This window comes from Peromyscus eremicus, chromosome 7 (assembly GCF_949786415.1).
Source record: "Peromyscus eremicus chromosome 7, PerEre_H2_v1, whole genome shotgun sequence".
Lineage (NCBI taxonomy): Eukaryota > Metazoa > Chordata > Mammalia > Rodentia > Cricetidae > Peromyscus > Peromyscus eremicus.
In genome coordinates this window covers 63,061,791-63,076,983 of record NC_081422.1, presented here as the reverse complement: position 1 = coordinate 63,076,983, position 15,193 = coordinate 63,061,791, and the positions used below count along the sequence as shown (strand labels likewise).

General features: G+C 47.3%; 1 protein-coding gene across 1 annotated transcript; it reads right to left on the bottom strand.

The window, feature by feature from the left end:
* Positions 1-1,430: 1,430 nt before the first annotated feature.
* On the bottom strand, positions 1,431-10,297 carry LOC131915159 (nuclear receptor ROR-alpha-like). Its single transcript, XM_059268183.1, has 2 exons — positions 10,132-10,297; positions 1,431-1,897 (listed from the first exon to the last, which is right to left on the bottom strand). The coding sequence occupies exons 1-2, from the start codon at positions 10,295-10,297 to the stop codon at positions 1,812-1,814; spliced, it is 252 nt and encodes an 83-aa protein (XP_059124166.1). The 3' UTR covers positions 1,431-1,811.
* Between the last annotated feature and the right edge of the window lie 4,896 nt (positions 10,298-15,193).

The following is a 15,193-nucleotide window of genomic DNA, read 5'->3' as shown; positions in this document are numbered from 1 at the left end:
AAAAAGAAATAGTTTCCTACTGTGATGATTTATTTTTTTTTAATTTTATGGCCTTGCAATATTCTCTTTGCGGATCTGGTCTTGAAAACAGCTCTATGAAGGACCTGGCTGGGCAGAAACACCGCTCCCGGTGAGCCTGGCTGTGCCCACTCCAGCTGCTCCTCAATGGCAGGTGTTCAGCTCGCCGTCCCATACTTGACTTTGCATGGAATCAGAACATGAGACTCAGGCACTGTGTACTTTAATTATAATAAATAGATTTTATTACAGATAAATAAAATACAATACACAATATAATAAATACCTACTTTAATTAGTAATCAAAGTGCCCAGTGAGATTAAAAAATGACCTACCCCACTACGGATGTATAGTCCACATAACTCATACTGACCTAGATGACCATGTTGTATACATTTAAACATCCTCAGGGCAATTTTCCTGGAGGGTAGGGACTTGGTGTTCTTTTTCCCAGGACTTTTGGGAACCTGCACATGAGTGGAAAGAGCATGAGATGAGTGAGCCGAAGATCTAGGCTGTAGTCACATCCCAACGGTAGCACATCCCATGCTGCCTGGGAACAGAATCTCAGACACATCGCTGGCTTGTAGGGACAGGTGCATCAGCTTCACGGTCTCACTCTAACATCTTTCCTAACAAAATAGGGGTAGCAGCGGAATGAGGGGTGCCTAATGGATAGCCCTACACCCAGGTCCAAAGGCAAACTTCAGAATATTCAGGGAGTCTTTGAGCGTAGCTTCCAATCTCCAAGTGGCTCTGCAGGGTCTTGAGAAGTCTCACTGAACTGTCCCCCATCTCTGGCTGTCATCTCTGACACTGTGAAATGTTATACTATCTGGGTTAAGGGCATGGGTTCTGCACACAGCCGAGGTTCCCAAAGCCTGTCCGTGTGTGCTCACCCCAACTGGGAGAGAGAAAGAGAGTGAGGTAACATAAATTAGCAATTCCATACTTGCCATGTCAGCCAGCCCACTCCAAGCACCATCAGAGGAATCATTTTTGATGATCAAATTATTTCATCTGGCTTAGCTTTTCCTGATACTTCATTACTTGGACAATTGAGAGTTATGGGCAGTTCACCCTCCCAGCTGCCCTATACTTTTAGAGAGAATATCCTTGGCACAGCAACGTCCCTGTGGAGTACAGACTGTATCATGACCTTTTCATCATCCTCTGGTTTCCCAACTGGAAATTGAAAATGAAAAGAGATGCAGTTTATTTAAGCAGTCTCAGGCCCGATAAGCATACGTGGTTCCTCTGTGACTGGGTGTTTCAAGATCCGTTCATTTCCACTCCCTTATTGCTGTCCGTGACTGCCATGGCTCCTAGAGGGATGTTAGAGGCTCTCTGCTTCTGGAAGTTCAGGATCACATCTGGCTGCCTTTTCTCCGTCTTTGTCCATCTCTTCAGATTTCTCTAAAACTAATTGGAAGAGTCAATAAGCACACCCACCAATTCCCTCAACGCACCAGGAAGCCGATCTCTCTGCCCTTCAGACCGGCTCTCGCTGTCTGTTTTTCTGAGTATTCCCATACCTGCCTTGTTTCAATTGGCATTCTCGGCAAGTTCGTCATAACTTCTCAAAGTGTCAACGTGCCTCTTTTCATTGTCCTTGTTAAAGATAATTTAAAATTTCAGAGTTGATGCCGACTTCCTTGTCTTTGGCACACAGCGTCTCTGTCCCTGCCTTCATCCCCAGCCCCCAATTCCCAGTCCCAAATGGGCATCTGAACCTCTTTTCACACGATTCCCTCTCACATTTCACCATTCTTTTCTCACCCACCAAAACACCTCACCTAGTGAAACATACTTTAGCTTGTGGGTTCTCATTCCTGCACTTCGGTGAGACATGTCTGTGCTCAGAGAGTGGAAAGTCACCTTCAGCAAAGAGGCATATAGTCTAGGGTGTCAATTAATCAGAACAAGGCAGGGAAAATGGCATCCTGTACAACTCCGAGTCCTGCTACATATATTTATGCCTGGGGGAGATCAAGGTGATTTCTTTTACAAAACTGAAAATTCATAGTTGTGACTTTTGTTTGGCAATAAGCCCAACACCTAACACCACACGAGTTAATAGCCCAGAATGCTGAAGACTATGTTTAGTGTGCCTCATTCTGCATTCAAACACTGGCCTCTAGGTTTTTTGCCCCAACCCATTTTCTGGAAATTTCATCTCCATTCTTCACAAGCTCCCTGTTTATCCTTGGTGATGTTCTTTGCCTACAAAACAAGGCAACTGATTTTTTTCTATTCTGTAATTTCTAGTCCCATATCAAGTTTGACAGATGGATTTTTCAGCCTGCTTCTCTTTCCCCCTGTGAAGCACAGACCCACACGTCACCATTCCCGTCACGTGTACAATTCCATCAAGTTTCGGAGTGTCATTTATACACAATTTTATTTCTTCTTCTTTCACACACGCCTACCACTTACGTACAGCGACTCACTATATTCATATTTCATAAACTCCATCGGTATTCAGGCAAATCCTCCCCCGAAGTAAGCTAGGTATTTTTAACAGTACCTCTTTCACCAGCTTGAGGCTCTAACACTGAGTGGTGCCCTTTTCCTGTATCCCATTGGACTCCATCTACTATGACTGCTGCCTACACGGAGAAACTTCTTCCTTACTTCAGAACAGTTTAAGGCAATTTGTATCCTGAGTGCCAACACCCAATGACATAGCTAAGAGGATTCCACTGAGAGGAAAGACAGCCTGTGTATCATGAAACTGCTTTCTCCCTCCCAGTCTCTGGTGGGAGATTCCAGGGAAAATGGAGAGAAACTCACCCTGAGATAGCCCAGAGTCCTCCTCCACCTTTGAAGGTGTGGGAAGCCTCTACTCTGAGCATCCATGAGTACAGGGCTCCCCAGCCAGCCACCAGGATCCAGGTTTTGTAGATAAACCCGTCACTGGGAAACCGCACTGCCTCTGCTATCATATTAATGGTACCATTAGCACCACCTCACGTGACATGGTGACAGAATTCATGATCATGTCATGAAAGCCATAAAAATCTGTCTGGGGGGACTGCTCGCCCCTCAACAAGGGACTGTTCCCTGTAATTCTTTTCAGCATGAACCTGGGAGAGCTAGGGCCGAAAGCCCGTCTTCCTGCAGAGAGCTTCATCATATCCTCTTCTTCTAGGATAATGACGTCTTTAAACAATCCCCTTGATGCCTTTACCAGAAACAGTCCACTGATAATAATGATGATGATGATGGTGATAATAGGCTATCATAACACCAAGAATCCAAACACAGCGACAATGACATCAGAGGCAGCAGATTATCAACGACTAACATTAAGTCAAGTGTGATGATGCCAAGGAAGCCAGCTCTATGGTCCAGAAATGCCTCCCAAAGGCCACAGCTAGGAGAGGACTTCCTCTGGAGGCCTCTAAGTGTTTTTTTTTTCTTTTTTTTATTTCCTACATGCTTCAACCTTGAAGCTTCCTAACATTCCAGGTGCATGAAACCCCTACCAAAGAGATGCCCCCAACATCCGCAAGGGAATGGTTAAGTTAGTGGTGATTTCCACCCCTATTACATGAGAGGAGGCCACACTACAGGACCTGTAAACAAAATTGCCTCCCTGGATACTTCTGGATTTTGCAGCTTCTAGTTAGAGCAGTGGTTCTCAACCTGTGGGTGGCGACCCCTTTGGGGTTGCATGTCAGATATTTACACTAGGATTCATAACAGCAATGAAATCACAGTTAAGAAATTAAGAAAAATAATTTTATGATGGGGGGGTCACCACAACAGGAGGAACTGTATTAAAGGGTGGTAGTGTTAGGAAGGTTGAGAACCACTGCTCCATGGGATGAAGTAAGAAGACTTTAGCAGACAACTAGCGGTAATCCAAGCACTCAGGAGGTTGAAGCAGGAGGATCACCCTGAGACCCTGCCTCAAATAAGCCAGCAAATAAGTAAGTAAACAAACAAAAAGATTATAGATTCTAGTTGACGATTTCCTGTAAAGGAAAACCCTCCATTAACCTGGAACAACTAATTGAATTTCTGACTTGCTACTTGCAACAGAAAACAGGGACGCAGATCGTCCTGCTGAGGATTTCACAGAAAGAAAAAAGAAAGGATTTCCAGGTGGGATCAAGACAGACCCTCGGCCAGTCTCTGACACCAGCTCCGTTTCCAGTCCTGTAATGTACAATCAGAATTCATGCTCAGCACCGTGACCCCACAGCACCGTGAGACTCCGAATCTCCCAGCAAAGATTCAATTACCTTCTGAATGCGCTCTCCAGCCTAGGAAAGGGAACCACACAGCTAAAAAACTTACTCAAAAAGGAAAAGACACAAACCAAAAACAAAAGCAAAAAAATACATGGGGTTAATCTAGTGTCAGATGGAAAAATCAATTCATTGGCAATGCCTTGGTACCCTCAGAGGAAACCATGGATTATTATACAGCAGCCAAGACTTGGACGTTGGTCATCCAGGTTATTTTTAAACATTAACCTAAAAATTATACAATTATACTAATATAGAGCCTGAACACAGATGAAAAGTCTTAACAGCTTAATTCTAACCAACATTTCTCATGATGAATTAGGCATAAAATAAATATAAGAGAGAGAGAAACAGAAAGAGAGAGACAGAGACAGAGAGACAGAGGGAGGGGGAAGGAGTCATCAGCCCAAATCAGAGCAAGGGAGATTTTTGGACTTAGAAATGTATTCTACATTCTTGGTTAGTGTATGCCCTGGTACCTGAAGCCCTTTCAAGTGATTCTCCTTGCTCTAGGAGAATTTATAACTCACCCTGATGGGAGGATTGGGGATCTCCATGAGGGAGTGGAAGACATCTACTTCAGAGACCTGCACATCATCTCAAAGATGCCATGGAGAGTGAGGGGTAGAGGATGACATATTAGGACATAAACGCGCGTGCGCATAAACACACACACACACAGAGGCACATACACACAAACACGCCTACCTCTAAAAAGCATTTTGTATTTTGCCTCCTGAGACTCAGAAGTTCCCATGGAAGCTAAGAAAGAACATGGAAATCAGAGTGGAGAGGCGCACGGGGAAAGGAGAAGAACTCTGAAAAAGTAACGTATGCTGTAAAAATTCCACAGGACATGAGGGTTGGAGAGCTAGCTCAGTTGGAAAAGGGCCCAGAACCCATGTACAAAAGCCAGGTGTGGAAAATCATACCTATAATCCCAGCACTGGGGAGGCCAAAACAGGAGGATCCCTGAGGCTCACTGGCTAACCAGCCTAGCAGAATCTTTGAACTTTTAAGTCCAGTGAAAGACCCTACCTGAAAAAAATAAAGCAGATGGCAATTTAGGAAGACACCTGACATTGACCTCTGACCCCGCATGCATACACATTCATGTACACACATGCCCACACATGAGAATGTACACACACAGTAGCGTTTTAAAAATGGGGTTCATGTTATGTGAATATGATGGTCATTACGAGGCAACTCAGTGAGTCTTTACAACGTCACACCACAAGTCCCTAAATGCAAAATAGGGACTTTAGAGAGAGAAAAAAATGTGCCCCTCTATCTGACATTGACCATAGGATGGCACATGGGCTTTTCTGACTTGTATTCCAAGGGTTAACTTCAGACATAGGTGACTTTGTTTCCAAATGTGATTAAGCTGTCTCCACAAATCCTCTGGAATTTTTATCCACAGGCACAACTCTGGCTATTAACATCCTTGCGGCTCTCCATGCCACGATGTCTGCCTGACATCAAGGGGAGTCCTGTGCCCCACCCTATACACACATCTGTGTGCCGTGAACAGTCAAGGGTCCCGAAAGTGTTGTCAGAGCCCAGCTCCTGGACAGGCATCAGCCACACTTGGGAGTCAGAAGAAGACATTTTCTAGAGCTCATGGCTCTTCCCAATGCCAGTGGGGTTTGGAAAGCAGAGGAAGGGCTGCTGTAAGTGTCTTAGCCACTCAGGACTTGAAGCCTAGATTAATAATTCAGTTCTTTATAAGAAATTAGGATGAAGCAACAGAAAGGTTATCCTAACTATCGTGAAATGCATTTTCTAAAATTATTCCATTGCATTTTAAAGGGTATAATTATAAATGTTTTTATGAGCAATTTACCAGAAAATTAAAGTCCCTTAGTTTAAAAAGACAAATCATCCCATCCCTCTGGGAAAGGATTTTTTTTTTTCTCCCAGTCAGGGAAACTATCATTTATTCGCTATAGAGAGCAGGGACCATGCCAACAAAGGTGATCTGAAAATTCATCTCTAGACAAGAGGCCATACTGCTGCTAGGTAAGAGAACTTTCTAGAAAGTGAATCAGCAGGGACTGGTGAGAAGAAGGGAGGGGATGCACTTCCAAAGCGGAGGAGTTATTGAGTTCTAGAATTCCTCTAGGTTGCAGAGCCATGCGGGCCCTGTTAACTGGGTTTTTAAGTCACTCTCGGCTGAGCTTCCAGGGGGTTGTCCCTCAGTCCCACCCAGCTTTTCAGTCTTCAGCCCATCCCTTGGTTTTGATTTTTCTCTTAGGTTGGCCTGCCCTAAAAGCCTTGCACTCCAGCCCTGCGAACCCACTACATGGTACACAGTCCTACGAGGGTAAAGCATGTAAGCGTCTGCCATGTATTTAATACGGAGGTTCTGGGAAAGGGTGTGGAACGCCGGCTGTACCACAGTGCTCCCAGCTCCCTAAAGTCCCTGAAAGCCTTGTTAAATTAAAGATTTACAGTCTTTTTTTTTTTTCCACTTCATTTTTACTTGCCATGTTGCTTCTTGCCTGTCTTTTATTTTCTTCCACCTCTTTCCCGGCGGTACTGTAAAGATGGAGCTGAATGGCACCAGCCATCATTAATACTTTCTAGAAAATGGAAGGGTTTCATTAAGACCGCTACCATTTCCTTGGAGTTGGAAGGAACGCAGGGAGATCAACTTGCAGATTATAAAACCACACATCTGATTTTGAAAGCCCAGGCACTGAAGGCCTCTAATCCGTTCATACTTAGATTCCCAGGACATAGGAATTTAGCAACAGCCTCAAATATACCCAGGTAATATCTCATGAGGTCACATCAATGTCATGAGAATACACCCACAGTTCTGTAGGATTCAAGCATCCGATGGCTGGGAACAAGCCCCCAAATCCACAGGAAAACACCTCCCCAAGTCAGAAAGCGTCCCCTTTCACCAGGGAACTCCACTCACCCTTCTGAGGTGGAAAGGGCTCATTGTGAGGTGGTGATGTTTGCTTTGCCTTTTGAGCCTGTGCCTTTATGTTTTAAGTATTTAAGAGGCATAATCACCTAGTGTGTAGGTTAATTTCTTTCTGATATTGTAATTTATGCAACATTAATATGGGATGCCAGCTCCAATTTTCTTATGCTTACACTCCGGGAGCCGAGTTGCATATTCTGCCAACTCCATTACATCATCTCAAAACCCAAACATTTCCCATTTGCACATCACTCTCAACTACCCAGCATACTTACATAGTCTCTCTTTTTCTCCCGGGTGCGCTCGCTCTCTCTCTCTCTCTCTCTCTCTCTCTCTCTCTCTCTCTCTCTCTCTCACACACACACACACACACACACACACACACACACACACACACACACCAAGATTGGCACCCCTGAGAAGTAGAGGCTACATCTGAGGTCAAGGTCTGCAACTGCAAGTAATTCCTGGAAGATATTACTACTGCTGTGTTGGCTAAAGGATGCCTCCATGTCTGACCTTCCTTTTTTCCATTCAGACTGTTATGTAACCTAGTGCCTGCGTGCAGGATGTGAGTGGAGTGTCTGGGCCTTACTTCCCCCTTCCCATTAAATCTCTTCGGAGAAACGGACAGGTTTTTTTTTTTTTTTCAAAGAATGGGGGTGGGGGCTCTAGGGGGTAAAGGGATATGGGTCAGCAGGTCATCCTGTAAGACTCACATTGCTCCTATTTTGGTTCCTTGGAGCTTTGGAAGGGGGCACCAAATTCCCCGGCTTTATATAATTTGCAGTAACAGCAAGTTACAGATTTGTAGTCGGTTCTGCAGCCTGCCACCCAATCTATTGCAAGAACACACCTTCTGGCAGGAATAACACCTGAAGATGTTAATAAAGCAGGGGAGGTGGGGAGGGGCTAAAGGAAGAGGAAAGGTACAAACCAGAAATTAGAGCCGCTTCCTAGATACTCTGCATCCCCTTCTTAAAAAAAAAAAAAAAAAAAAAGCCTCCAAACACATGAAGGGGATTTTCTCCAGCGTTTCTGATTAACCCTGTTACATAACCCTCTTGCATTCCAAATCTCGGGCTCTAAATAGACTCTTTGCAGCCAAAAGCTCCGCACACAAACTCGCAGAGCTGGTGGCCGGTTGCGGCCGCCCCCCAGCCCAAGTCTTCACCCCCTTTTCCTTTCGTCCCGGTCCTTGCCAGCCCCATTCCTCCGGTTCAAACCGAGCCTCGGCGCAGTCATTCTTCGGAAATCGCCTTTAATTAAATGGTGCCCCCCCCCAGCATATGTCATCCTGATGGCTTTTACTGTACTCGAATTCCGTGAATGGGAAAGCGCCCGGACAGGGGGTGTGGCTAAGGTGGGGCGGGAGGGGGGAATACTGTAAAACAGCCAGCACATGATCAGCCATGTTCCAGCTCCAACTAGCACATCGGAGAGCAAGGGAGCGGCTCTCGGTCCCTCTTTTGCCTTTCCTCAGGCCCCCTAGCCGCCAGATCCTGGCTAGAGAGCACCTCTAGGTCCCAAGCCCCGCGGTGGCTCGCAGGAGCCCGCTTCCTCCGGAGTGACAGGCGTGATTTATACATTATTTACAACAGTAATTAAAGCTGCAGCTTCCTCCTGCTCTTTGCAAACTCCCGGAGCATTCAAATAAATAATCCCCCTCCCCCGAAGGAGGAGGTGGGGGAAATCCCACAGCAGGTTCTGACACCTTTAAGAAAAGAGTCAGCTTTCTCTGATCAGGCCACTTTAAGGAAACCGCAGGAGGGGAGCAAGCACCCTTGTCTCCCCAGGTTCCCTCTTTCACACACTTCAGAGAACAACACGAAATGAACCAATGACCCGGCGAGGGCAGCCTTGTTAGCCCAGGCCCACAAACACTCAACTCTGATCACCCCCAGGTTCCCGCAGAAACGCTGGGCATCGCGGCGAGGGAAGGATTCCCAAAGCAGAAATAAGTTTGGGTGCTTTTCTCAGTGTTCTCTCTGCGCGTTTGTTTGCTGTCACAGCCTCTCCCTCGGATCCCGCGTGAAGCACCCCACTCCACTGCCGCCCTCCCTCCGCGCGCTGTACACGCCCCCTGCCAGCCTCCTCCAGGGCTCTGGGCTCCGAACCCCTGGCTACAAAGTTGCGCTTCTCCCGGTCGTCGCGCCCCACCAGGGCAACTCCATAACATCCTACGCGCCGGGACCCCATTCCTCTGGCTTCTTCTCCAAACCCACCTCCAGAGCTCCAGAAGAGAAGCTGCCCGCGTCACCCCTCTTAGCCCCGGGAGCGCCCCCTTTCCGTCCCCAGAGGCGTCTAGGTCTCCCACTCCTCCCGATCCCCCAAGCTTTTATGGGAGAGGGAGGACTCGAACATCCGCCGCGGCTCCGGCTGCGGGGGGATGGGGGGTGAGTATGTGAGAAACTGTCAACAGCAGAAAAGGTAACCGTGGAAGCGAGTAGCCACAAACAGACCCCCTCCCCCTTCTTAAAAGGACACTACCGCTTTAAAAGTTTCTTTCCCCCACTCCCCTGTCTCGATTTCTTTTTGGTGGGGGGAAATCGTATTTAATTTGGACAGCTCGTCTTTGCAGAAAATAAAACATGCAATCAAGGGGGAGATGGTGTTGGAGTCGCCTGGCTGTCAACGCTCCGGTCCGTCCCTGTCCCCCCTCGCCCTCTCCTGCAAGCCCAGCACTGGCTTGCAAAAGTTTGCAACATTTGTGGGGGGCCGCGGGGGGAGGGGCGGGGGTGCCGGCCACTCAGGGCACCTCGACAGGCGCGCGCGCGCGCGCACCGGTCCCGGGGACCCCGCGTCTTGCCCGCTCCCGGGGGGCGCGCGCTCCCCCGGGGTACCCGGTCCCCTCCGGGCTCGGCGCACTGCTCCCGCCGCCCCCCTGCCAGGAGCCCGGTCGCTGCGTCTCCTACCTCGGCTGGAGCTCGCGTAGCTCTGCCTGCGACCCGCGCCCGGCGCCTCGCTCTTGCGGCCCGCGTCCTGGGTCAGCGGGGTCTCCCTGGAGCTGGCGGCCGCCTCCGAGCCGCTGCTGCCCGGCTCGCTGGCGGCGGGGTCGGGGGCTGCCGGAGCTGACTCCATGTTTTTTTTCCCAATGTAGAGATCGGCGGAGATGGCGAGCTCCGAGACTCCCTCTATCTTCTGTTTTCAGAGCGACTCTATGGTACCAAAAAAAAAAAAAAAAAAAAAAAAAAAAAAAGGAAAAGGAGACGGGCGAGCAGGAGGGACCCAGCCAGGCGAGAGCGCGAGCGAGCGCGCGAGTGGCGGTGGACGTGTGCGGCCGAGAGGGGACGCGAGGCGGGTCTGGCCACAGGCAGCGCTAGCGAGAGCGTCTCCAGCCGGCCCCCGCACCCACACTCCACACCCTCCAGACCCCAGACCGGGAGCCACTCAAGGCTGCCAAATTTGGGAGGTGGGGAAGAGAGAGGGAGGAGAAAGAGGGGGTGTCTCCTGCGCCCCGATCCTCCCTCTCCTCTTTAACCCAGCGACAGAAATGAACGGTCGGCGACGTGTGGCTCTGTCTACTTTTGAGATTCCCTCGGGGGCAGTAACTCGGTGTCCCCCTATCCGCAGCCAGCTTGGGAGGAGGAGACAAATCCGGTTATCCGCGTTGGGGCACTTGCTGGTAACTGCAGCTCTCTGCAAGCCTGGTCCAAGGTTGGGGAGAGATTAAAAGGGAATTAGGAACTGACTGACACCCCCTGGAAGGAAGAAGGGGGGACGAGGAACGTGGCGCTTTTTACTTTGGGATGGGACAGTCGGGGGTTTTCAGTCTTAGATATGACTGGGTCTAAAATAAATTTTGTGATTGTAGGATGCCTATGGCCAGCCAGTAACTAATGTTATGGAAAGAGGTCTCTTTCAGCTCTTTTGCAGTTTTTCTCCGAGAAGAATCCAGAAACCATTTGGCAGTGTACTATTTTGTGAAGCAAACTTTGGCCAGATTGGTGAAGGACTCTGAGCCGATGCAGCGGGCCTAGCTGCATCTGAACTCTGGTGTGCCTGCTAGTTTTCTATTCCCATTGGTACTTTTGCTATTAAATGCACAGGCACATCCACAGCAGACAGACATCCTGGAGAGGTATTAATAACGTCTGGATAATAAAAAAAAATCCAGATAATTAACGAGTCTTATCTTTATAAGGCATGATCCTGTACTTTGCTTCCCTTGGAGCTCACCCATCTACTAGCTGATGCTCAAAGAGAGCTGAGAATTAAGTCTGTGTGCCTCCTCCACAAACTCCAGTACAAAGTACTAATACTAATGGGATGGCTAGTGAATATCCGCACATGGAGAGCCAGCAGAAATTCTCTGCCTCAGTAGTGAAGCCACCATTTCCTTTTATTTCCAAAGACACCGATGAAACCAGCCCATTTTTACACCCCCACTTTCCTTCCAGAAAAGCCTGAAATTTTTGACAACACAAATATTATTATGTACCAGAAGGTGGCAAAAATATGTGTGGTGGGGATGGGGGTGGGGAGAACTGGGGAACATTGCACTTTTGCTAATTTTCTGGTTCTGAAAAAAATGCTTTTAAAAAAGAGAGAAAGATAAATCTAGCTAAATAGTTTGATAGTCTGTTCTCCAACTGATCTAGATGGGATGGGAAGGGTTCTGACACCTTCGTCTGGGCTCTGCAAGGATTCGTGGTCTTAGCCTGTCCATTGGTGCCTGTACACAATGCTGTAATTGTCTCCTCTATCTCAGATCAGATGTGTGGCTTCCCCAGACACCAAAGCAGATTTTCGGAGCAGCTTCCACTCTCAGAATTTACTGTTGGCTTGCCTGTTGCTGGTGTTCTTGCAGCAGCTGACCCAGCGCGGTCACATTTGACTTTTCTAAGTAAACAAATGCTTCAAAGTACACAGCTTAATAGACAACTTCCTCTGGGACAGACAGTCTCAAAATACATCTGCTGGTTGTTTTAGAATACTGTTTTTAATTTTTAAATTTTTACTTGAAATAGAATTACATCACTCCCCCATCTACGTCCTTACTCCAGCTCCTCCAAGTTACCTTCTCTCCTACCCCCTCCAAGTTGACTGCCTCTTTTATCTTTGATTATAGTTGTTATATATATATATGTGTGTGTGTGTGTGTGTGTGTGTGTGTGTGTGCGCTTGCTTGCTTGCTTGCTTGCTTGCTTATATGTATGTACAAATAAAAAGAACCCCATGAGTCCATTTTTGTTGTTTGTGTGCAGGGTTTCAAAGCTGACCACTCTACATTGGACAACCAATGGGGCTCGTCCCTGGGATAGGCTAATTCTCCTTTTTCCAGCAGTCAATAAATGGAACCCCTTCCACATTAGTATATCCATTGATAATGATATTGTTTTGATCTTGCGTAGCCATTTCTAAGAGACACTGTTTCACAGCCGACCTCCTGCTCTTCCCGTACTTACAATCCTTCTGCCTCCTCTTCCCCAAGTTCCTGGAGCCATAGATGCAGGAGCTGTGATGATCAGTTGATCTCTGCCTTGTGTCCGGTTTTCTGTGTAGGTTCCCAATTGCTATAAGGAGAAGTTTCTGTGATAAGGCCCGTGGTAGTTACAGTAATCTGGGGTATAAGACTAAAATTTAGAATGTAGGAATGAATTATGCTGGTGTAGCGAAGTGGTGGCAATAGATTCTGGTTATTCGGTTGGTTCCTTTATGGTTCTCCTTCAACCAACTGAAATAGGTCACTCTAGAAACATCTTCCAGAAAAGAAAGGGCAAGGAGGCCCTGCTGGCCTTCATCAATCAAGATAGAGGCAGATCTCTGTGAGTTTGAGCCAAGACTGGTCTACACAGAGAGTTCCAGGCTAGCCCAGGCTTCAGAGTGAAACCCTGCTTCCAAACCAAAGGAAACACTGAGATAGACTCTGCTCCCTTCAGAGAAAGATCCTAGAGGGCGTAGGGGCAAATTTCTCCTAACTCAACACAGTACGTGCTTCTGCAATTTGAAACAATCAGGAACTGAAGTGCTGTCCCCCAGGGGAAAAATAAAAGTGAGCTAGACACATTCTTGACTGTCAATCATTGTTACTAGAGTGTAAATCACCTGGATTGTGGAAGCATTTGAAACCGGAAGAGCACAGTGATTGGGTTTATATTCTTTCCTTTCCTGGTGTCCCTTTCTGATTACTAATTAAGATTTCCAGTTTCCCAAATATTTGGAGAGACGGAAGCCTTCTTTAGACCCTCCTCTTTGACAAAGGGCAACAATGTTTGCTGTGAAAGGATTGTTTTTCCTTACACTCTGTTCTCGGATGGGCTCTGGCTCAGACAAGCCACTCTCTGTAGAAGAGATACGTCTAAATCCATGTTTTGCTTTACTGTTTCTTCTCCCTCTTCCCTCCATCCAGGAGTCCAGGACCTCCTCACCAATCACAGGCTGCCCTCCTGATGGTGACACCGAGTAGTTACAGAAAACCTCAGAGTTCACTTAGAGTCCTCTCACACTCCAGGAGGCCCTTGCCATCCTCATCCTAATGTACTTGCTAGGCTCTTTGAGCTCTTGGCCCTGACATCTGCACCTCCTTTTTGCTGTATCCGTTCAGCATCAGACATTATTTCTCCCCCAAACCATCCCAGTAACCTTCCCCAATAACTGGCCTCAGGTCTTTCAAGCACGAGAATCCATTCATTCTAGATAGCTCTGCCAAGTTAATTACCCTGAACTACAAGCTCTCATTTCCCACCATGTCACTCCCATGCTTACAAGACTTTAATGGCTCCCCATTGCCTATCCAATTAGCTACTAACTAGTCAACAAGGTATCCACAGCTCTACCTCACTTTTCTTGGCACTCCTACACCAAGGATGGAAAGCAGATCTCCTCTCAGGTTGGTTGGAAAGGTGTGGGCTGGGATTGATGAATGCTGTCTCCCATGGGCGGAAGGATAGGAAGTGTAACACGCATGCCAGTTGGAGTTTGCCAAACTACCTTACATAATCCCTACAAGACAGGTTCAGTCTTCGAGCCAGGGTGGGCAATGTTGCCTCCTCTGCCTCCTTAATGTGTCCGGATTCCATGTCAATGCCTCTCCTCTCTGAGGGCCTTCCCTGCCTCCCAGCTTTCTCCATTTACTGACATCAGTCTTCCTTCTAACAGGCTCCAATTGCATTTGATGTGTCTCAGGCTTCTTTTCATCTGTTGCTACAAGGTCTCTTGTAGTCCAAGCTGGCCCCAGATTCCAGAATGACCTTGAACTTCTGATCCTCCTGCCTCCACCTCCTAAAATGACTGGTGTTCACCACCACACTGGATTTATGTGGAGTTAGGTATTGAACACAGGAATTCATCCATACTAGCCAAGTTCTCTGTCAACTGACCCCATATCCCTAGCTGTACCTGCTTTTTTATCTTTATACTTTTAAATAAATATTTAAAAATATGTCCCTTTAAAAAAGTCTTTATACTTTAAATATTTAAAAATAGTTTTTGACAGTTTTATACTTCTTAATCAGACCCACTTCTCAACTCTCCTCTCCCATTAACTCCCCACAGACCCCCTCCCAACAAGTTTGCCTCCAACCTTCATGCCCTTTTCTTCTTTTTAACAACTCACTGGTGCCAGTTAGTGCCTCCCACATGCGCATGGGCGTGGAGCCATCCACCAGAGCATGGGCAACCTACCAGTAGCCACACCCTGGCTATAAATGGCTCTGACTCCTTCTCCTCAGTAGCCATCAACCACCAATAGCTCCTCAGTTAGAGGTGGAGTTCATAAAACCCCGTTAATGGGGAGCTTCCTTTCAGTGTCCATGGTGGAGTTAGTTGGCTTGATCTTGGGCTGGTAGCCAGAGCTGCTAGGAGCTCGTAAGTTCAATAGTCAGGTCAACTGAAGACAGCATGATACAGCACTCTTCCCCATCCTGCAGCTCTTACATTCTTCACAACCCATCTTCTATGATGTTTCCTTAGCCTTGGGGTACCCAAGTTGCGGTACCCAGCAGAACCCTTCTTAAGACAGTTAATATTGTCCTT

Excerpts from the sequence above, each read along its gene's own strand:
- LOC131915159 (XM_059268183.1), bottom strand. The coding sequence starts at position 10,297 with ATGGAGTCAGCTCCGGCAGCCCCCGACCCCGCCGCCAGCGAGCCGGGC. Across the intron at positions 1,898-10,131 it reads CTACGCGAGCTCCAGCCGAG|GTGACTTTCCACTCTCTGAG; the intron begins GTAGGAGACGCA and ends TCTTTGCTGAAG.